The 24,608-nt window shown below is 37.2% G+C and overlaps 1 protein-coding gene across 3 annotated transcripts; it reads right to left on the bottom strand.

The window, feature by feature from the left end:
- Positions 1–3,413: 3,413 nt before the first annotated feature.
- LOC109103462 (cyclin-dependent kinase-like 1) lies at positions 3,414–22,861 on the bottom strand. 3 transcript variants are annotated; one of them, XM_042770783.1, is made up of 11 exons: positions 22,434–22,860; positions 21,148–21,342; positions 20,930–21,052; positions 19,761–19,832; positions 18,496–18,586; positions 17,833–18,033; positions 16,189–16,271; positions 16,037–16,093; positions 9,612–9,764; positions 4,086–4,213; positions 3,414–3,574 (listed from the first exon to the last, which is right to left on the bottom strand). In XM_042770783.1, exons 2-10 carry the CDS (start codon positions 21,313–21,315, stop codon positions 4,112–4,114), a joined length of 1,050 nt encoding a protein of 349 aa, XP_042626717.1. In that variant the 5' UTR covers positions 21,316–21,342; positions 22,434–22,860; the 3' UTR covers positions 3,414–3,574; positions 4,086–4,111. The 3 variants fall into 3 exon arrangements, with proteins under 3 accessions (XP_042626717.1, XP_042626718.1, XP_042626715.1); XM_042770784.1 differs by having other exon boundaries at positions 3,414–4,213; positions 20,930–21,049; positions 22,434–22,861; XM_042770781.1 differs by having other exon boundaries at positions 3,414–4,213.
- Between the last annotated feature and the right edge of the window lie 1,747 nt (positions 22,862–24,608).

Raw genomic sequence — 24,608 nt, 5'->3', positions numbered from 1 at the left:
CAATCGGAATTCCACATAAACCACAATCAACCTAGCAACATTACAACATTTGCAATAGACCTCTACATACCTGCGACACCACCACAAACTGGGTGAACCCAAACAACACGAGCCTCCAGCGTCACGCGCTGCTAGGTCGAGCTATAACCTCCTCCTCCTCCTGACATGACTGGCCATGATTTTTTTTCTGAACATTTTAGTATTGGTTTTATAGTATAATGTCATACAAGTAAATTGTTTAATTAATTTATTTTATTTTTTTCTCTAGAAATTAAGACATTTATGTCTATCTAATTTAGTTTGTTGTTTTGGGTTGAAAACATAACAGTTGCAAAGAGTATAATTGGTATGAAGCCAAATGCATAATTAATTCCAAACACACAACAAACCTCACCCAAGAAATCACAAATAACACAACCATACCCTCGTACACAGCAGACGCTTTCCAGATGAAACAAAATTGCAATAAGCTGGAAGAGCCTTTCTGCTTGGTCTTAAAGCCTTTTTCCGTTAACAGCTGTAATTTTTTTTTTTTCTCACTGTCTGCGATTAAGTTAAATGGTTAATTTAAAGTGACAATAAATAAAGCTAAGATACCTAACCAGTTGCCAAGATTGCAGTATATGCTGGAGTGTCGTGCACGTATGAGAACACAGTGTTTTTCGGTTGTCTAAACACAGCACTGAAGAACAATGTTCATCTCAGTTCTCTCTGTGTTAAAGAGGTGCATGGGCTCTCTCTGACTTTATAACCAGGTCAACAAACATACAATTAAAATCATTTCTTTGATTTCTTTCTAGTGAAACTGTACAATTCACACAGGTCTCACCCAATTTATGTCACTGTCTCAAAGCTGAATGTTTCTCAATCACCTTAATATTTATTTTAAGTTACCAGGATAGGTGTTAAAATATCACGGAGATGTCTATTTAGAGGTCTGGATTTTACATCTGCAAGACGTATTTTTTAGAGTGATTGCTCATCTGCTATACGTCTAGGAAGTTTCCTATCAGATGTCAAATGACCGTACCACTAAACACAAAAGACGCCCTCCAGATGAAACAACACATAAGAAATCTTAAAGATGTCCGTCAGATGTTTGTACACAGCAGATGCTTTCCAGATGAAACAATCTTTAACAGACATCTTGCAGACGTACATCTGGGTGCACATGGGCTGGTTGGGCATGCAGCAACCTTTCCACAGCACAAGAAAGGGCCTTTCTTAAAGCTAGTACCAGTGTTAGCAACTAGCCACAGGGCAGATTATGTGGATCACCCTACATTTTAGAGAGCAACTTCACTTTGGTTTATGTTTCCTCAGATTGTCCTGTTTTTCATGTGTACCATATTTTGTGAGGTTTGTACATTGTGTTTACAAGAAATAGGCTTTTATAATAGTCACCAAAATGGGGTAAAAAAAAGAGCTAATAAAATATTTATGGCAGGTTTATTGTACGATATCAGTCTGCATGTACATTATCCCTCACATAACGAGGGTGGAATGCCTAGGTCTGGATGTGTGTGGATCTGCCGCAAGATGGAGGATCTGAACATGCATAATATAGATTATGACCTACTGTAGGTGACTGTAATGCTCCAGAGTGAACAATCAGATGAAAAAGAAAAAAATAACATTATTATTATTGTTATTATTATTATTGGGAGGTTTTAAAAAGTGGAGCATGTTTCACGCTAAAATCATGTTAACACGCATAGTGTTAATGCCACATGGCTATAATTTGGAATTTTTTTTTTTATTTATGTCTTATGGATAGGTCCCATTTACCTCCATCATAAGTGCCTCTGTCATGCATTAAAGTGACAAAGCCTTGAATCTGATGCAGGTAGCCAGCAGAGTGGGATGTGTGGTGCAGGGCCATCCCTTTTTGGTAGATTGAAGATGTGATGTACAGTGTGTACCATCAATGGATCACTACAGTGGTGTCACTGAAAGTTGTACGCATCCAATGACAATTTGTAAGTTTAGATTTTTTTATATTGTGATTATGTATTTGCGGGTGTGTTTAGTCCATATGGGTGCAGGTGGATATTTACCAGGTTGTGCTTCCTATTTCACCTGCATTAGTAGTGGGTAACGCTCACTCTCTGTTGACCATTCTAATTTTTTTTTTTTTTTTTTAAACATTCTCATTTGGTCATGTCCATAAACATGTAAGCATTTATTTGTTATGTCATGTCAATAAATGGTCAAAGAATGTATACGGACGGGAACGTCATGGATTCTTTCCTGCTACCTCTCGTCATAACAATAAATTAATTAAATTCAATTAAATTGTGCTGAAGGCTGGCCGACAGACCATTGTAGCATCCAGTCTGTACCTGGCAGTTCTGGTTGGTGCTGGGGTTGTAGAACTCAAGCTGTGTCGATGATGTGTGTGTGACTGCAGGTGTTGGTGAGATACAGTGTCTTGTTAAATATGGCAGGGCGTAGGCTCTAGAGGGCAGTAAGACGTTCGGTTGGAGAGATGACAGTCTTTGTAGAGTATGAGAACGAGAACAGATCACTGAGGGCAGTGGCTAGGTGTAGCTGCAAGTTCAGACCTCTGCTCCTATTCATTATCTATCTATCTACATTGAAGCATAATAATTACATCTGTGCAATTTGCTGATACTTTTATCTAAAGTGACTTAGTAGTGAGTTTGTTCAAAATACCTTCGTCAGGATAGACACATATTGAATTTAATGTGGATGAAAACACTGTTTTAAGGTCCTAGATCATTTTCAAAACTGTTTTTAAAAATGCAGTTTAAGCCTGTATTGACTCCCAAGCTGTAACACAATACAATGTAAAAAAAAAAAAAAAATCCAGAGTACAGGACTCTTTATGTCTGCCAAAAACAACCAACAAGAAAACTAAAGCAACAAGAAACTAATAGAACATGAACTTGCAAGTATGATGTAATAGTTCTAATGGAGCTGTTGGAATGTCTCTGATGAGTTTAGGGGTCAGTGTCGTGCCAGTACACAGTGAACCCATACATCACTCAAGGCCTGTAATCTGATAAAAGAGCTGGAGACGATCAGTCAAGCCAAGTGTCAGGAGGGCTACGGATCACTGTCCCATCCGGAATATCAGTGACTGTAAACCTTGTATGCATATCTGACCCACTGGAAGAGCTGAAACAGCCTTGTTTTCTTCTGTCTTTTTACGCTTACATTATTTAAATTTAAAGTTACTATAAGAACTCTAAGCTAAACATCATGAGAATTGTCCTTAAAGTTTCTGCGTTATCTTGGTCAGTGGTTCTGAACTGGTTTTGCTACCAAAATTTTGCATCATACAAAAGTAGACTGAGAAAAGTTGCATTTTCTAGAAGGAAAATCAAGTGGAAACTGACACACAAAAAACAAACAAACAAAAACAACTTTTATTTATCCATAATGCTAAAACAGTGCAGATATATTATTTTCTTAATGGCACACAGAACTGATACTATCTTGAAATCAAAGCACATGGACAATTATTCAATCATACAGTCAAGTTTGTCGTAACTCTTTCTGTCCAATGTGTGCTTTATTTTACCTTCCAACTCTTGCCTGCATACAGTGGCTGCAAAAATACATTTAGACACATTTAGACACTCAAATCACACTTAACATCTGAATGTCACCGCATTAGGTAAAAAATTAAGTGGAATCTGCAAACAAAAGATGGTAGATATTTTCAGAGCCATTGTTTAATAGCCTTTAAAGAACTGGTGTCAAGCATGCTACTAAAAAGATACCACTTTCCTCAACAGACATACAGTAGATGATTTTATTTATCAGAAATTTATTGTACTCCAATAAACTATAACTTTTTACACTATTAAATTTATAAATGTATATATCATAGATAACTTTTGTGCGGTGTCAAAATATATATTTTTTTTTCTGGCCACTGTATATGCAGAATATCAGATTCCAGGACTATCTGTCAACATTAAGTGTTAAAATAACTATACTTCAGTAATATTACTAATATTACAGTGTCAGTCCTCCTATAGAACAGCATTTCTGCAATCCCCTGTTGTTTGCAATAAATGCATCAACTTGTTCCACAGAAAACATGTGTGCCTTACCAAACACATTTGCACCAGTCCCAAGGTCAAATGTTGGGCAGATGATGGTCATGTTTGTGTCTGTTTTTATTCTTCATTTCAGGTGCTGGTGAGATGTTACTATTGGTCAGCTGGGGGAAGTACTGATGCTGGAAAACAAAATATCTTTCAATTAATAACCAATTAATAACCAACTAAAGTTAAGTGAGCAATATGTATAACAAGGTTGTTGTTCTTAATTTGCACTTCATTTTCAAGATGTTAAGACTGGTTTTGAGCCAGATTTGCAACCCCAATCGATTGGGGAGCACGGCCTGATTCGAGGCTTGATGCAAACATCCAAAAAAAAAAAAAAACGTCAACTGTATGATGTCATTACGATTATTTAATTGGCCCCGATCTCAAATCGTAAATATCAAACATCTTTCAAACATGTTAACCTATATAATTTTTTTCTCCTTTGTTTTTCTTTCCGTAAAACAAAATTCATGCTAAGAGAACAACAGCTGGTGACATCGATCATCCTCCATTTGCTTTTCTTTGCAAGTCATGTTTGATCTCGTTTCACTGTGAAAATTATACTACAGTCGGCAGCAATGGCGTAGCCACGGGTGTGCCAGGGCCACCTAAAAAATAGATGCAGATTTGTTTTTTTATAGTCTTAATAAAAAAATTTTTTTCTAAATTTGGTCTATTGTATTTTACTCACAATATTTGTTAATTTAAAATCTAATTTAAATTTTCAATGATTTTTGTAAATAAAAATCTGCCGACATTCGGACTGCCAAACAATCCGCAAACAGCCACGGACTGTGGCGTGTGACCTCATCATCTTGGAAGACATTTGCCACACATTCTAAACAATAAAGAATCTTGACTTAACCTTGCTAGACTAGCAGTAAGTAGCAGAGCTCCCTGATTAATTTCTTTAGTAAAAAAACTTGACTTGAGGGAAGAAGTTTTTTTACTGTTGAAAGTTAATGTTAAATACAGAAAGTTTTAAGTTTCTAATGTATTCTTAAACTTAGACCTCATTATTGAAGCACAAATTCAATCACAAAAAGCAGCCCATGCTCTCTAAGTTCTCTTTAATTAAAATATGCATTTTCATTCATTCATAGGCTGTATGGTTACAGGCACTGTTAAAGGTTCTGTGTTATGACTATGTTGTTAGCAATCTTGAGTGTAATGTTAAGTTATATTTTATATAGTTTTATGGTTATGTGGCGAGACTGAGTATAATTGTATACATCAGCCCAGTCTATTTTGTAATATGATATGCAGAATCAGTGTTTTTTTTTTCCGCACATTAATCTGACAATAAATGTGGCACCCCCAGTTTTTCTGATGCACACCCAGAGTCTCTTTTCTGGCTACGCTGCTGGTCGGCAGGTGTGTGGTCTCATTCCCTCATGTGTCACACCTGTGTCTGGTTAATTCTTGTTTGGTGTTTCCCTGTGTATTTAAAGGTGCTGTATGTAAGATTTTGACTTCACTAAACCATAAAAAGTCACATATTATGTTTGCAGATGTTTAAGAAACATGCTAAGTTAACATACTTGTTCATCAGAAAAACAATGCAACAGTCAGTTATTCTCCTTTGAAAATGAGCATTCTGAGGCAGTATGTCAGTCTTTGTTTTGTGAAACCTGCCCACTGCCAGTTTACCCAATTGTATCTCAGCACCCCAGGTTGCCAGTTCGCAGGAAACAAAGCGCATTTCATTTCATTAATCGTCAAGTGCCCACGTTCCTGTTTGTGTCATCAATCTGGCAACCTGCGTGTGTGTCAAGTCTGAGGAGGAGGGGCCGGGCGAAAAAAACCCTCTCCAATATTTTGAATTTGTACTGTAATACCTAGTTCAAACACTACAGGTGCATCTCAATAAATTAGAATGTCGTGGAAAAGTTCATTTATTTCAGTAATTCAAATCAAATTGTGAAACTCTTGTAATAAATAAACTTAATGCACACAGACTGAAGTAGTTTAAGTCTTTGGTTCTTTTAATTGTGATGATTTTGGCTCACCTTTAACATAAACCCACCAATTCACTATCTCAACAAATAAGAATATGGTGACATGCCAATCAGCTAATCATCAACACCCCCAAAAGGTTTCCTGAGCCTTCAAAATTTTCTCTCAGTTTGGTTCACTAGGCTACACAATCATGGGGAAGACTGCTGATCTGACAGTTGTCCAGAAGACAACACAAGGAGGGTAAGCCACAAACATTCATTGCCAAAGACGCTGGCTGTTCACAGAGTGCTGTATCCAAGCATGTTAACAGAAAATTGAGTGGAAGGAAAAAGAGTGGAAGAAAAAGATGCACAACCAACCGGGAGAACCGCAGCCTTATGAGGATTGTCAAGCAAAATCGATTCAAGAATTTGAGTGAACTTCACAAGGAATGGACTGAGGCTGGGGTCAAGGCATCAAGAGCCACCAGGGAATTTGGCTACAGTTGTTGTATTCCTCTTGTTAAGCCACTCCTGAGCCACAGACAACGTCAGGGGCGTCTTACTTGGGCTAATGAAATAAGAACTGGACTGTAGCCAAGTGGTCCAAAGTCCTCTTTTCAGATGAGAGCGAGTTTTGTATTTCATTTGGAAACCAAGGTCCTAGAGTCTGGTGGAAGGGTGGAGAAGCTTATAGCCCAAGTTGGAAAATGAGAAACAAGAGACCAAAAAATGCAGATGAGCTGAAGGCCACTGTCAAAAAAACCTGGGCTTCCATACCAACTCAGCAGTGCCAAAAACTGATCACCTCCATGCCACGCCGAATTGAGGCAGGAATTAAAGCAAAAGGAGCCCCTATGAAGTATTGAGTACATGTACAGTAAATGAACATTCTTCCCAAAGGTCAACAATTCACTAAAAATGTTTTTTTATTGGTCTTATGAAGTATTCTAATTTGTTGAGATGGAATTGGGGGGGTTTTTTGTTAAATGTGAGCCAAAATCATCACAATTAAAAGAACCAAAGACTTAAACTACTTCAGTCTGTTTGCAGTGAATAATTTAATACACAAGTTTCACAATTTGAGTTGAATTACTGAAATAAAAGACCTTTTCCATGACATTCTAACTTTTTGAGATGCACCTGTATGTGTCAATCCTACATATAGCACCTTTAAGTCTTGTGTTTTGTTTACATTATTTGTCAGTTCTCATTGTGTATTTAGTGGTTGTTTAGTTTTTTAGTGTACTGCGTTTTGATGAATAACAACCTATATTGCTTCACATCTGCAATAGTGAGGAATAAATTTGTACTCCAACCACTACCACTAGCCCAGCGATGCCTGAGTCCATCACAAATGATGAGCCTGCCGCAATAGGAGAGCATGAACCGAAGCGAGAGTAAGAGATTACGCCAGAGCCTGAGCCAACTATGTCTGACCAGGTGAATGAGCAGGAATCGTTGCCAGTGCCTGTGGATTTACTGGTGAAGTATGAGGGGATGAATTGGAGCTCAAACCCCTCAACAACAAGAGGGAGAGCTGATGGATTGGGAGAGTGAGTGTTTCCTGCCTATTTTCTTTCCCTACACCAAGTCTGTTGTTTCACCCAGCACCACAATGTTTGAATCTGTGTTTCTGATCAGCCCTGAATTTCCTGCATTTCTGCTGGTTCCGCCCAACCCTGTATCTCCTGTGTCTCCATCGGTTCCGATCAGCAGAAAGTCTGTTTGAACATTCATGTTCCCGCCCAGCCACCCTCTCCTGCCTCCTCTTCCAAACTCAGCCAGTTCCTCAGCCCCAGCTCCACTGTTTCCTTTCAGTTACTCGGCTCCTCCTTAAAGACCACTCTCCTATGGGGATTTGCCCTTGGACCTTCCGGACTCCAGCTCTACTCTGGAAATCCCCTGGCTTCATCTCAGGCCGCCGAGCTATGGACTCCTCCTCGGCATTCCAACTCTTCAGCTCCTCCTTGGCCCCATGCTCCCTCAACTTCACCGGGTCCATTAGTCCTTGGATTCCACCGGGCTCCCTTGTCCCTCCGGCTCTGCCTTGGTCAGTCGTCTGCCTCCACCATGGTCTTCCAGTCTTCCGGCTGCACCTCGTCAAGTCAAGTCAAGTCAAGTCACCTTTATTTATATAGTGCTTTTAACAATACAGATTGTGTCAAAGCCCTTTACAGTATTAAACAGGAAAATTGTGTCAATAATGCAAAATTATAATAGTAAACACTCAATTTTCAGTTAAAGGAAGTTCATCAATGAATTCAGTGATTTCATCATCCAGCTCAGTTCAGTTTTAATAGTATCTGTGCAATCAAGTGCAATCATATTAAATGTCCCCAACTAAGCAAGCCAGAGTCGACAGCGGCAAGGAACCAAAACTCCATCGGTGATGGAATGGAGAAAAAACCTTGGGAGAAACCAGGCTCAGTCGGGGGCCCAGTTCTCCTCTGTGGATACCTTGTCAATCCATCCCTCTGGTTCCATCCCCTCCCCCAGCTCCAGCTTGGTCCTTAGTCCCACTGCCTTCACCCTTACCTGTCAAGCCCCCTGTCCTCTTTGGCCTTGCTCTACCTCCTCCGGTGTCCCCCCAGAGGAGTTTCCCCCCAGGAGGTTGGGGGGGGGGGGTATTGTAATGGGTCATCTGTGCTTGAGTTCAGTTTTGAGTTGGACTGCGTTTCTTTCGCACTGTTTCCTGTGTTAGTTCATGTGTCTTTTGTACCTGTTCATTAGTTGCCATGGTTTTTGATTTGCCCTCATCTGTTAAACCTGTGTCTAGTTAATTATCTTGATTAATCCCAAGTGTTTCCCTGTGTATTTAAGCCCAGTGCTTTCTTCAGTTCACTGGTCACTTCTCGTTGTGTATTTAGTGGTTGTTCTGTTCTTCAGTGTTCTGATTTTTGTTGAATAAATATCTACATTAATTCACTTAGATCCATTCTCATCTTTACTTTGCAACCTTTTGTAATACAGGATAAATTAGCATGAGACCGCAATCCCATAAAAACATGATTTAATAATGTCTGACTACTGCAAACCTTTGTAAATCAATTTTTAATGTTTATTTTTTAAAATACTCTTCTCCCATAAATGTTGCATTTCAAAAAGATAAACTTCTACAAATGCATATGCAATAAGGTCAGCTACCAAAATTACTTTTTTTTGATTATGCCTTTTCATTGCTAATTTTTCACTGTGTCTTTAGTAGTCCTGAAAGTATTTTTTATTTTTTTTTAAAGAAAGTTTGAGCTGGTGCAAGCTTTTAGTAAATCTGGCCCTTAGTTTCGTGCTGTACTTGCCTGATTATCAATGTTGTTAAACCTTAGAACATTAAACCAGTTTATTGTGATCATGACTACAGGTTCTCATAAAAAATGGAATGTCATGTTAGACTGTCCTTTATCTTAAGTGTTTGTGATACGTGAGGAAATGTTTCTCCTTCTAAACCTGAAGACTTGCATTGTTAACAAGTCCCTAATTTGGAATACAAATGAATTTGTTTAACTTAAGTGTATGACTTAAACTCAAGTCTCAGGATTGATTTTCCATTATTTGCTACTGACATAATTTTTTGTTCAATGTAGATTCATACCGCGGGAGCTCTGCGTCTTGTGCCTTTCTCATAGCGTCTTGGGAGGCGATCAGTTTCTCTGCCCCATCCTGTTCCCCCATCCTCCTGGAAGTATGGCAGCTCTAAAATCTCTTCACATGACAACCTGCCAGATGGATCCATAACTAGGCAGGACTGTAAAGACATGCACACACAAACACAAACATATACATTTCTTCAGAATTTGTGTACGACACCCACCAATATTACTACACATCTAGCCTATTAATAAAAATAATGCATTGTAGTCTTTTTATGGATCTTCTAGTTTTGAAAACTTATTTTTTAGCATTTTATATATAAATAAACTTTGTATACATCACTTAGATCTTATCATGTTGCACATTTTGGACAGCGACAATTGTGAATTGTGTTGAAAATGCTATATTTTATGAACACAATAGCATATAATTTCTAAACTTGACACCATCATCATCATGTCCTAAAAGAGCCTGAGAGGTCTCTGTCAGCACCACCTACACTGTAAAACCTGACAAGTCACAGTAACTCAAACCGTTTGAGTAAACAGATTGCCTTTACTTAAACCATGTTTTAAACCAGTTTTAAAACTTTGCAATTATGTAATCAAGTGATTAATTAAGTGCTGATTGAGCTTTAGTGATGAACAGCTGCTGTTAACAAACAGCATCAACAGCCCCCACTTATTAATAACCAGACTTACTTTATTTCTGTCAGACGTCTACAGAAGATCTGATTGAGAATTAACTAAGGTATATATACCGATATATTTTTTCATATAAACTAACCATGTTAGAGATCAGTGTTTGGTTTAGTTGGGCTCTCTTGACCTTGATTTCTGTCTTAGATTATTTTTTTTGGACGTTGGTAACCATGTGTTTTTTGAAACATGTTTGTTATAACTCAAAAAAACCCATGGAAAATATGATCAGGTATTGGTTGTTGTACAGCATATTGGTGATGATAATCATCAATTATGGAGCTGTTCAGAGTTCAAAATCTTACTAAATAGTTGTTCTATAGTCATCTCTAAAGCCATTCATAATCAGTTAATATAAAGTAAGTGGCTCTTTTTTAATCAGTTAATATGAAGGACTTTCCAAACAGTTTGGTCTTCTGTGGTGTCAATTAGTCACACACAGACATCAATAATCAGCATATGAACCTCAACAATGGTTATGAGAAGAAAAAAAAACATGCTGCAATGCATGCTGGGTACTATTGTAGTACAAAACTCATCCATGGCTCCCAGCATGCTCTGCTGCATTGTTTTTTTTATGGTCACCATTGTTGAGGTTCATATGCTGATTATTGATGTCTGTGTGTGACTAAGTGACACCACAGAAAACCAAACTGTTTGGAAAGTTCTTTATATTAACTGATTATCACAAAACCACTGGCTCTTAGAATCACTTTTACCATAATCAATCCAACTAATTACACAACACCTATTTCATCAGAGATTAGACTCCAAACAGTTCAATAATCAATAATTATCATCACCAATATACAGTATAACAACCAACATCTAGGTACAGATTAGATAAAAAAAAAAAAAAAATGCTAACCTGAATGCACTGTAAGTTGCTTTGGATAAAAGCAGCTTCTAAGAGTGTGAGTGTGTGTGTATAATACCTGATGATATTTTTTCTGGGCTTTTGAGTTACAACAAATGGTTACAACACCCAAATAAAAAAAATACTAAGACAGAAGTCAAGGGTCAAGAGCCCAACTAAAGCAAACACTGATCTCTAACATGGTCACTTCAAATGAAACAATAAATCAACATCTAAACCTTAGTTAATTCTCAATCAGATCTTCTGTAGACGTCTGACAGAATTAAAGTCAGTCTGGTTATTAATAAGTGGAGCTGGTGATGCTGTTTGTGGGGTTGTTTAATCAGATCTTGAGAGATTTAATGTATTTTATTTCAGTTTATTTTATCTAAGGCTGTGTCTGAAGTCAGTTGTAGTTCTTGTGTTTCTCTTTTCTTCAGTAATTCTGTTTGTTAACAGCAGCTGTTCATCACTAATTCACAATTATCACTCAATTAATCACTTAATTATTAATTGCAATGTATATCTTCTTTCAGTGAACTCAGCGGAATTAAGTTCAGAGTACTCATAACTGTTAGTTTTAAAACTTAAATTATATAAGTCAAACAATATCCTCAAACGGTTTGAGTTAACATAACTTGTCAGGTTTTAGTGAGGCTACTGTCTGAAGTCAGTTGTAGTTCCTTTCTCTCTTTTCTTCAGTAATTCTGTTTGTTAACAGCAGGTGTTCATCACTAATGCTCAATTATCACTCAATTAATCACTTAATTACTTAATTGCAATGTATATCTTCTTTCAGTGAACTCAACTGAATTAAGTTCAGAGTACTCATAACTGTTAAGTTTTAAAACTTAAATGGTTTAAGGCAATCGGTTTCCTCAAACGGTTTGAGGTAAACCCAACTTGTCATGTTTTAAGGATATCTGTTTACACAAAAGGTTTGAGTTACGTTACTTGTCGGGTTTTACAGTGTGTTAGTTTTAAAACTTAAAAGGTTTAAGGCAATCTGTTTCCTCAAACGGTTTGAGTAAACCTAACTTGTCACGTTTTAAGGATATCTGTTTACTCAAACGGTTTGAGTTAAGTTACTTGTCGGCAAAGTGAGAAGATAAGTAAAAAAATAACATACAAGCGTATAACATTTGACATAATGTGACAGTGGTTTATAATATTAAAACACAGGGGACCCCATTCCTGATCCTGGAGATCTGCAGAGTATCTATATCTTCTGTGCACAAAGTACACCACATCTCAAAACTTGGTTACGTATGGAGAAAAGTCATTATGAGGATACATGCTTAGTTCCATGATTTGATGCTGGGGGGGTTTATAGCAAATTCTAAACTATCAGGTATGTCAAATGTAAGATGAAATCTGTATTACTACACTAGGTAATAATTTTGCCCACTAGGACAGGATGAGAAATCTTTCAAAAATAAAAATACAAAGAACCAATTTGTATTTTATTTTACTTTTGTATAACTACAGTGAACTGACAATTAGTTACAAAGAAATCTGTGTAAAATGACTATAGATCATTAAATATTAAATACTGAAATCATTAAATCAAGTCGTCATGCCAAGACATATATAGCATAAAATATCTATAAATATACACTTACTGCTGTGCTAAAATTAATAAAACAAATTCTTATGTGATTGTTTTATTATTGACTAATCTGACTAATTGCTTTTCCACTGACTGACAGAAGTGATTAATCAGACAGTTGTTTACATTAATATTTTCTGCTAGAAAGGATTTATCTGTTCTACTATTTATTTCTATTTCTCGATTTTTTTTTTCTTACTGCATTTGTTTGTGATTAAAACAATGGCTTTCGGTAAGAAGAAGCTATTTGTTATTTATATTGCTCATTATATCTATTGTGCTTAAGTTCCAAACTGCTGTAGTTTTGATTTGAGTTATCCACATGTTACAGGCTTTCAGTTTTCTAATTATAAATTCATTCAAGCTTTGATTAGCCGTATATATTTAACTGGAGTCTGAAAGCACCAGCCCTCATGTGAAGCCTTCCTTGGGTAAAGAGTTGCAAGTCTTCCTGTAATTTGTTACTATACACCTCTACTAGAGACACCAAACCTGGTGGGATGGTTAGAAATTCCACTACTCAGGCACACCCACAGACACCCATGCCACTATGTGGCACTATGATAATGTAATTTGCTTTTTAGCTCATATTTCTGGAACTGTAAATCTAAAACATTGAATCAAGCCCAACAAAATGTGTATCTCTGATTTAACATCTATAAAATGTTTGAAGCTGCTTGTCCAATCTTCACCAGACTTTACACAAAGCAATTATTTACCATGCTGGCAAAAAGAAATCTGATATATCCAAACATTGCAAAGATAATTAATATGTATGGCATCTTACATTTTCATGAACCAACCTATTTCTGCCAAATGCAAAGTCATTTAAAAGTCGTTCTTATCCTAGGTCATTGTCTGATTTGCACGAAATTGGGTATCCACCAACCCGAGGTGCCCTGAGAACTGTATTTATTACAGTCAGGACAACTTGTTAATGTCAGAATATTGTAGAGGTCTTGAACTAATGTTTGGCAGCAGGCTTCGCTCTGAAGGGCTCAGATTTTGAATTATCCGCAGGCAAAACCTCACTTAGGTTTGAACCCCCTGAAGCCTAATCAATTTCCAGATAATTTTATATGCACAGTTATATACCAGTAGAGTAACTCCGTACTGTGAAAATATTGAACAATCTAAGCAACATGAGCTGGATAGATGATATATCTCCGTGGGCGAGCAGTTAGGTGACCATGTTTCTTTGTAGGAGGAGTTGGGGGTGGAGGAGGGTAAGTGCGTGTCTGAGCGTCAGATGATGCTTCAGTCACGCCGTGTTCTGCCTTAACTCTGCTTGAGCTCCATTCGTCGCTCAAACTTCATTTATTTATTTTTTTCCAAATAATTTTGATTTGTTTAATCACTGTAGATATATTAGCAAATATATTGGCCCATCATTACTTATTGTTGTGAATGCAATGTCAAAACTTCACAAATCTTGGTATGCAGGGACACAGGAAATTTTAAGGAAATATGCCAAATATAACACATTCTGATGCTTTGGGGACTTCTACAAGATCAGCCATTTATATCAACCATTTATATAATTTATATCAAAGTAATTTATATGAGTACTACTAATGTTGTCCATCAGAAGGAGCCATAGGATAATTAATATTTTTAGGACTCATAGAATCTGTAATTAAAATGCATATAAATTATTTTTAGCTTATTAGAGTTTAATAGAATCCATTTGTAAAGAAATCCCCAAAAAGGCCTATAAATCATTAATTTGTAAACTTAATTTTAATCTCAATGATATTGAAAACATCTAGTTACTAGACATGACTGAAAGTATTGCTGTCCAGTTAAAATAAAGAGACTTTATTAGTCTCTTTTATCATAATACATAAAAAGACATATATTTGAAAAGAGACATATCCATTGTTTCACTGTATTAATTACATGAGCCTTTGGTGTTTAGATTTTTTATGCTGGTGTCTTGGTTTTGGGAGCTGTCCTTAGTGAGGATATTATACTAATTTACTTAGAAATCCCGACAGCTTTCAGTGAAGCACGTATCTAGGGTTGTATCGCTTTAGAGCAATGACGTCATTGATGACGTCCAAATCCTCTCTTGGCCTGACTGGTTCAGGAAGTGGTTAGAGTCTTGTAAATTCACAGTCCTCTGCCCTGTTAAACTCCGCCACTTTCCAGTTAGTTTAGTCAGGCCACGTAGGCACAGTGCTGCGACCTATTCTCCTATTAGACACGGGACATATATACATGGCATTACTGTTTGGTAAGTATGCTCAAACTGCTCGCAACCCTCCCTCCTTCCCCATTATAAGCATGAGCATATTACTGTGCACCTTCTGGTTGTCGTCTTCTTTTGTTTCAGATCACTAAGGCTTTCAAGTCCCAGCTGGCATGGACCTCACTGCTGAGAGTTCAATTAATTTTGGAGCAAGAACCCCCATTAGGAACCATACCACCAAAGATAAATTGTGTTTAAATAAACTCAAGTAACTTGCCAGAGTGGTCCTGTCTGAAATAATATTGCCCCTCCTGCCTATTATGAGTAAAGACTTGATTTACAAACATTTGATAGCCCCATTAGGGGAGTCGTGGCCTAATGGTTAGAGAGTCGGACTCCCAATCGAAGGGTTGTGAGTTCGAGTCTCGGGCCGGCAGGAATTGTGGGTGGGGGGGAGTGCATGTACAGTTCTCTCTCCACCTTCAATACCACGACTTAGGTGCCCTTGAGCAAGGCATCGAACCCCCAACTGCTCCCCGGGCGCCGCAGCATAAAAATGGCTGCCCACTGCTCCGGGTGTGTGTTCACAGTGTGTGTGTGTGTTCACTGCTCTGTGTGTGTGCACTTCGGATGGGTTAAATGCAGAGCACTAATTCTGAGTATGGGTCACCATACTTGACTTTCTGTTTATATTACTTCATGGCTTAATGAGAATACAATTTTCAGACCAATATGTTTATTACACAATTATGTTGTATTATGTATTATACAATCATTATAAAATACACATTTAAATAGATTAGTCTATGTGTAAATTGATTTTTATTTTATTTTTTTCTTCACAGTTTTTTCTAAGCCTTAACTGGTGCAAAACAGAGTATCATACAGTAGATCACATCAGGTCGTCTGTAATGTAGCTGCATGTTTTACACTCTTTGGCCACCAGGTGGAACTGTGAGCAAATGAAGCCTCGAGTAATGAACCCTTTTATGAACCACTTTGATGAAAGGCTTCAATGCTTCATAAAGGTCATCTTGCCATCACTACTTATAAGCTTGTATTGACATCTCACCTTCATCACAGTAATAGCATGAGGAGAAACACATTGGAACCTCTTCTCTAGTGGCTCCTACAACAACAGCAATAACATCAAAATCAAATTTACATTCCACAATTATTATTATTATTATTATTATTTTACAAGTAGGTATGTATTTGTGCTACCATTTTATCAGGCTCAGGGATGCTGACACCACTAAAGAAGACATTGGAGCTAAACACCTGCTGATGCCGTGGGATCAAGTCACCTATCGAGGTCAAAGTTCAAAGGTTAAGAGTCAGTGTGTAACAGGTTTTTTTTTTTTTGAGATTTAGACCAAACTTTATTCATACAACTGAAATGAAATATGCTCTTAAAGTGGTGAAAGTTCAATGGATAATAGTTATTAGAATTATTATTAATATTAATATTATTATTATTATCAGCCTTTTTTCTTTCAAGATATGATTCAATTTTACAATAACATTATCATAATTAAATGGCAGGAAAAGCCATTTTGTATTGATTACTACTGATAACAGTACTATATATAAAGAGGAAAGTTCCCAAAATTTCTACAACTAAAGTAAAATGTTAAAAACTATTTTTTGAAATGTTTCTAAATCTTAAAAATTCCACATTTTAAGTGGTCTCAGATATTTATATTTAAAGGTGACCTATTATGCAAAAAAAAAAACACTTTTATAAGGTGTTTGAACACAGTTGTGTGGCCATAGTGTGTGTGAAATCAACCAGCCTTTAAAGGTAAAAATCCACCCACTCATTTATTATAATCCCAGTAAATCATAAACAGTCTCTCCAAACGAGCGGTTCCAGATTTCTCCCTATATACACGTCATACTAGGGAAAGTCCCGCCCCTTTGTAACACTCTCTGCCCTAATAACATAGACCCCGCCCTGAGTGAGAAACACCAGTCCGCCATTACTGTTTTCTTGCTGTAGCTGCTGGAGATACAATGTCGGTGCCAAAGACGCATTATAAGTGTTGTGTGTTGGGATTCACCAAGGAACATAGGAGTCTCTCATAGACCGCTGAGGACATGGTGGTTAAATTCCATTTTCGAAGTAAATGTCCCAGAAAAAAACCTTGAAAAAGCCCTGTACTGCCTTACAAACGAGGGTAAGTTCAGGGCTGGATTTGTGTAAAGATTGCTTCTGAAAGCGGGATCAACACCAAAGCTTCATGCGCGACTGTCAGCTCCATACAAAGTAAGCATCACACTTCATATTTTGTTTTCCAAAAGAGCTTCTTGGCACTCTGTAAGGCTAATGTTGCTAAAGCTACCATTGTCTATGCCTGTTTTCACTGGATGCTGCCTTCATGTGCTACCAGAATTATCGTAAATAGGAATGAGGTAGTTAAAAATTGCATATGAAAGCAATGTGAAGTCAGTGATGATAGCAAGATACCATGAGACCAGCTATGTCGTTATTTTTATTGCGCCGTGCTCCCTGTCTGTGTAATTCAAAAATGTGCATTTACTGCATAGTACAGTCAGAATGCATGATATTGTCCTATTTTATTGTTGCCAGTATGCTTGAGCATGAGATCTTGAAGCTCCACCCTCTTATGAAAAGGGAGGCGGGAGCACCAGCTCATTTGCATTTAAAGGGACAAACACAAAAACGGCGCATTTTGGCTCATACCCTAAAAGTGGCAAATTATCTGTGGGGGTATTTTGAGCTAAAACTTCACATACACACTCTGGGGAAATCAGAGACTTATTTCACATCTTATAAACAGGGGCATAATGGGTCACCTTTAACCTTCAGTGAACAAACTTCCTCCTTTCTTTCACTTTTAATACCCAGGGTTTGTCGTATGAGGTGCAGCTGATCCACGTCAGAACGTCCTGGCCAAAGAGGATTTCCAGAAAGCAGCTCGGCAAAGACACAAACGAGGGCCCAGACATCCACTGGGGGACCATACTGAGTATCTCCGACCAAGAGTTCTGGGGCCCGATACCATCGTGTTGCCACATAATCAGTGTAATCATCACCTGGACCAGCTGTTTCATGCACACACACACACACACACACAGAGAGACAAAACACATTTTTACAAATGAGGACATCCTCAAAAGGATGTTTTGACATGTTTAATTCATGTCTGGGTATAACTGTGTCCCCAAAACATAGATTAGTAGCTACATACACATAGATTCAGAATTACATGTACATCACACAGAAAGGATTACAACATGCTGATGGATAGACCTTGTGTTAACCTATAGTAACAATACGCTGAAACCCAAGGATGATGCATGTAAGCAGATCCTGACTGGCTGACTGCACCTGTGAGGCTTCATGCTGCCCTGAAAGTGAGCTCAGGACACATGACAGCTGATATAGGTAGGAAGTATAAATAAGTCATTAATGAAGTGAAGATGCTAAATGCACCATAAATGGCTAGAGAGTGAGTGAGTGAGTGAGTGAGTGAGTGAGTGAGTGAGTGGGGCAAAGACACTTACTGAGGATGCGAGCAAAGCCAAAATCACATAGTTTGATCACACCGGTCTTGGTCAGAAGAATGTTCTCCGGTTTGACGTCCCGATGGATACACTGGTATACACACACAAAGACAGACGCTGTCAGAGGTACATACACAAAACCCCCACTATAATAAGGACATATTCTTTCAAAAAAAATATCTCTTAACACAGGCAATTGAACCGATTTTAGCAAGAATCTAGCACAAAATAGCTCAATAAAAGTCATTCCTCGTGTCCAAATTTGCACCATTCATGAAAATAGAAATATAAAAAAATACCCAGATGACCTACTACTTCCACAAAAATTCTTAAGTGTGCATCCCATAGCTATGTATAGATGCCCAATTTGACCGCTCCAGGCATGTAAATGCAGCCGCCATCTTGGAACGGTCAACGTCATTCACCATATTGTAGGTTCTCACAGAGCCGTTGAGGCATTTTGTGCAGGATTGTGGCATCTTTTGAATATTCAGCAATTACTATGGTAAATGACATCAAGTTGACCATTACAATATGGCTGACAGCTTACGATTAGATTAGTAAATTATTAGATTAGCCAGCATGTAGTTTATTTGGATTGCATTCATATAGCACATACTGTATCCACACTTAATAAGTTCTTCGTCAAATGTAAAGTGCCATTCACATAGAATGCATTTTTCCATTCATCTATGCTACTTCACAGCTGTTTTTCTACATAAACATGCACTTGATGGATGTGTTTGACCATTGCGCTCATGGTTTGCATCTTTTGCAGCGTCTCGTCCATGAAAAAGCATTCTAAAAACACAATGCTAAGTTCGACTTTTGAAAAGCACATCTCTAGACCTTTTATGGATCTATTGAATGGTTATTCTGCGCCATAATGAATATCAAAATGTGACGGCAATTTATTCTGATTGAAATTGGCATTCACCACATATTTTATTTCAATTACGGTGACTGTGATTATGAGCTTAATTGCATCAGTTTGATTTAAATATTGGTAAACGTTTAATAGCAATATTGACCAAATCTTATTATATTTGCATTATGAGGGTGCATGTAAACGTAGTCATTGATTCCATGACTCCTGCTGTAGGTCATGAGATTTTAAAAACAAACTCCAAGATATTTTATTATTGTTAGCTGTCTCCTCCTCATTCCAAAAATGAGCTTCTTCAATAGTGTGACTTTTCACGGTTATCTGTAGCAGTCATAAGTGACACTGGTAGACGGGAAAAGAGAGGCTGGACAATACTGACATTGTGTTTGTGACAGAAGTTCACAGCCTGTAGAGTTTGCCACACAATATTCTTGAGCTGTGCCTCAGGAACCCTAAAGGGGGGGGAAAGGGACAAATGTTAATATCCAGCCTCTTAGATTCTGCTGACTACAGATTAGCAGGATCTAACATTCTGTCATAGTTGGCAGGATCTACTAACAGTTAAATTATCTTCTTCTCTAAATATCAGTGCAGCTCCCATATATCTGCAGTAACCATGGGCCTGTAGTCACTGGCAACCAGTTCCTTTGTTTTGAGAAGCAGCTAAGGTTACGGCTGAAAGGCCTTCTGGGAAAGAGAGAGAATGCTGGGCAGCCACAGCCTTTGTGGTCTGACCAGTTTAGTTGCTCTTAAAAACAACAGCTAGGTACAGTCTATTGAAGTCAGCATGAAATAACATTAAAGAATCAGAAAATCCATCAAGAAGATTGCATTGTGAAAATGTGCATTCCAGGTTGTAGGAGAGGAGGGGCTGAAAAGAAAGAGGGATTGGTGAAGTCAGCTAAAAGAAAGTTGTTTGTAGGGTGAGACAAGTTATTACATTTGAACAGAAGATTACAGAGGCAAATATTTTTGCAAGAAGACTAGGAACGCAAAATAAATAGGGTTGGATTTTAAAGATAACAGTATAAACATAATATATAATAGGGCTGTGAAGTGGTTAAAAAAATTTTCTAATTGCATGACATGCTGATTAATCAAAGTAATCACAAATTAATCCTGTATTAATTTTGTCAGAGAAATTACCCCCCAAAAAATAATTTAAAAACATTATTCTGTTGAATGAGAAAAGCATTGAATAGACACTAACAAAAAAAGTAGCTATTTAACAAAAAAAAACTATTTTAATTCAATACTGCATAAAGAGCACACTAGTATAAAAAAAAAATGGGAAAGGAAAGGAAAGAGGAAAATTGAAGAAAAAAAATTAAGATAAGCTTCTATAGGGCCAAAATATCTTAAACAAAAAACAAACAAACAAAAAAAACTATTGATTTAAAAAAATATATATATCCTTTGATATGTTTAAAAAATAATATTGTACTGTAGATATTGCTAGGGGGTGCATTTACTGGTCAAGTACTAGCCTTTATAAGGTATATATAAAAAAAATATAATTATAATAAAAAAAGGGAAACGTGGACTGACCCCTCTGGGGTGTTTGTCCAGTTCATTTAGAACAGTTTGCTCACAGAACTCAAAGACCAGATGAAGGCGTCTCTTTCTCCTGAAGACCTCAAGCAAGTTGACCAGATTCACATGCTTCAGCTGCTACATGGATACAAATGAAAATGTTCATGTATAAGTGTGCAAATACATGGGGGATTTGCTATAAGTAAGCGTACAATCCCATATCTACCATCTACCTTCAGCATGCGGATTTCTCTCAGTGCGATCTTCTTAATGACCGGGTCATCTTCAGACTCAACAAACTTTTTAATAGCCACTATCTGACCGCTGTCCCTGTGTCTGCATTTGAACACCACTCCATATGAGCCCTCACCGATCTTAGCCAGTTTCTCATACTTATCCATCTCCCAGAGATCACGAAGAGTTACATACTGCAAACAAACAATCACACAAAGTCATACGGGAAAACTAAAAGGTTAATAATTAAATTAAACTTTAAGAAGAAACACTACAGTATATGGTAACAAGTATGGACACCTGAATATCACTTCCACGTATGCTATTAATTTAAAAAATCATGGTCATTAATAGAGAGTTTGGATTCTCACAGAAAAATAAAGATGCTGGAACTTGGCTGATTTGCTCCCATTCAGACAGCGATGGGGCCTGGATCACAATGAGGGTCAGTTATGTTCTTCCACACCAAACACAACAAATCATTTCTATATGAACTTCGCTTTGTGCACAAGGGCATTCAGTGTCATCCTGAAACTAAAAAGGAGCCTCCCCAAACTGTTAGTCTCCAAACAAACTTAGAAGCACAAAATTCTGTAGAATGCCATTGAATGGAGAAGATTTATTTCCACAGTAACACTTTACTGTGTCTACTTTGCTGACTATAATACCTTTGCCACTATATGCCAACTAACTCTCCTTAGACTATTAGTAGACTGTTAGGATTAGGGATAGCAGAATAATTTGACATGCACTTGCAAAGTTAGTCAGTAGAATTACTTTTGGGGGAAAATGAAAATAAAGTGTTAGCAGCAGATATTAAGCAGACAGTCTCCTAATACTCCACTGACTGCTATGTCACATGGAGTTGCAAAGTTATGAAATATCAAAATAAAGTGTTACCATTTTCAATGAAATTCCTGTTAACCAAAGCAAATCTAAGTTTTGTCTTGAATAAAACCAGTTACCTGTCAAAACATTCTGGACAACTAATAATATAAATAATGCAAATATCATTAAAATAAAGTTAATATAATCAATTACTAGTATGGTAATAAAAAAAAACAAAAAAAAAAAAAACTTATATAACGGAATAACTATATAATATATATATATATATATATATATATATATGAATATATAATATGTGGGTGTGTGTGTGTGTGTGTGTGTGTGTGTGTGTGTGTGTGTGTGGGTGTAAAAGAAGCTAAAATGTTATAACGTAGCGTATTAATTCTTAAAAGAAGCACAATCTACGTTGCTTGGTCATCTCTACGTGTCTGTTCACCTGAGGAACGATTCGTGTGAATTACAATTCCGAACCTTTTCTCATCTCCACTGTTAAAGAATAACAGTACTTCTTCATTGGCTGTGAACATCATTTCAATGTTTATTACAGTCGCAAATAGTCCTCATGAGCTCCACACACGCAGTTCTTTCAGTTCAGTGCCTGCACTTTCCTGAGGCATCGTCTTCCAGAAAGCTGAATCCTAGTAACAGTAAGCCGTCGTTCCGGTGGGACGGTGTATGGAAACGTCACTGGACAAGCGTCGGTTTATTCTCTCCAGCGAGTCATTTTAGAAGAGTTTTTACGCGCAGACGGCGTGAAGAAATAATCCAGTATAGGCAGTCTGGGTCGGGTTTAGAGCTCACTGAAAGTGATCGCTGTGCATTGAGACACAACCCTTCCACCTCTGTGAGGCTTGTGGGCTCTCTGTGGAATGGGGCTCTATGATATATAATATAATAATCTATAATAATCTCTTCTATATTGGAGTTTTCCAAATAGTGTTTTAATTTCAATCCCAGGGGGTGCTGGTTTGCTGAAGATTTAAGGTAAATAAATAATAAAATAAAATAAAATAAATAATGTTTTGGACCAAAATTGTTTGTTTGTTTGTATTAATATTTTCCAAATAATTCTAACCCTAACCATGCCCTTACTCCATACCTGAAAATGTGTGAATTTCCCAAAACATGAGGTTGCACATTAAATCTATAATCTATAGCAGGGGTGTCCAACCTCAGTCCTGGAGGGCCAGTGTCCTGCAGAGTTTAGCTTACACCTGCCTGGATGTTTCTAGTATGCCTAGTAAGTGATTTGCTGGTTAATGTGTGTGTTTATTTATGTTTGCGCTAAACTCTGCAGGACAGTTTTTAAGGTTAGTTCACCTAACATAAAGTGTGACCATCTTTGTATTTGTAATAAATAAAAACTTACTGTTTTCCACACACCATATAATTGACTCTTAAAATGCATCCTTTGACTTCAGACTGTTTACATGGAAAACTGGACCATTTCATGTAGGCTTTATCCTATTTCAAAGTTTCTGTTGTGGGAACTGTTAAGTAGCAGTTTATGTTCAGGTTTTCCGACACAAATTCAGCCATATGCTGCATACTAGCATACTACTCTTGCTATTTCGAATTAAACACCTGTTAACTATTGCATGCCAAATTAGCTTAAAGGGATCATATGGCATTGCTAAAAAGAACGTTGTTGTGTGTATTTCTTGTAATGAAATGTGTTAATGCGGTTTAAGGTTCAAAAAACATATTATTTTCCACATAATGTACATTATTGTTGCTCCTCTACTCTGCTTCGTCTACGGTGAAAGCCAATCTGAAATGGCGGCGGCAACAACAATTCTACAGCGAGAATAAAAGTTACGCCTTCTTTCTTTGCGTGAACATCTGGGCGGTGTTATGCAAATCTTCCCACACAGTGACACAGACATGTGGGGGGTGTGTTTAAACAAGCTGTTTCAGGAGGGCATGGACAAGTCTTAACTTTATAAAAGAATATCTCTTTGGATTTGAGACTTTAGTCTTTGCAACTTTACAGATCTTGTTTATGCACTAAGAGCTTGTAACACTCCAAAAAGAAAGGAAAAATTGTAATCGCATCATATGACCCCTTTAAACTTCTCCCAGCTTTACTCTCTGTAACTGTAATTTTATTAGTAAAAATGTAATTACAGTAGGTAGCTCTACAATTGAATTCTTACTAGTGGGAATTGGATTAAATAGCTCTCTAACTGTAACTGTTGAACTTTTGTTCACTAAAAAGGAGACATTAAACATAAACTTAATATGACATAAGCTGGTATTTTGTCTATTCATTTTATGTGAAGTTTTGCCTTTTTACCAAAATTTCAGACATTTCTGTATACAGTTTAACTCTGATTTGTGTTATTTAGTTTCTTTATCAATAGCCTTTAATTAAATGGAATTTATAAAACTACCAAATAATTAATCATAGGTTAAAGGTCTTTTAAAAACAAATAAATAAACACTAGGGGTACCAGAGTTGAAGAAAACTTCCAGTAAGCGCTAGCTTTGACACTTTCGTGTGAATGACAGTATTCACACACAGGTTCTGAGACTGCATGTTCACTATATTCGCGCTTCACACTGCAGTTTGAGTTTGTGGGTTCTAGAAGTGTGTGCTGGTGTGAGCAAT

This window comes from Cyprinus carpio, chromosome A15 (genome assembly GCF_018340385.1).
Source record: "Cyprinus carpio isolate SPL01 chromosome A15, ASM1834038v1, whole genome shotgun sequence".
NCBI lineage: Eukaryota > Metazoa > Chordata > Actinopteri > Cypriniformes > Cyprinidae > Cyprinus > Cyprinus carpio.
This window is presented reverse-complemented; position numbering and strand designations above follow the sequence as displayed.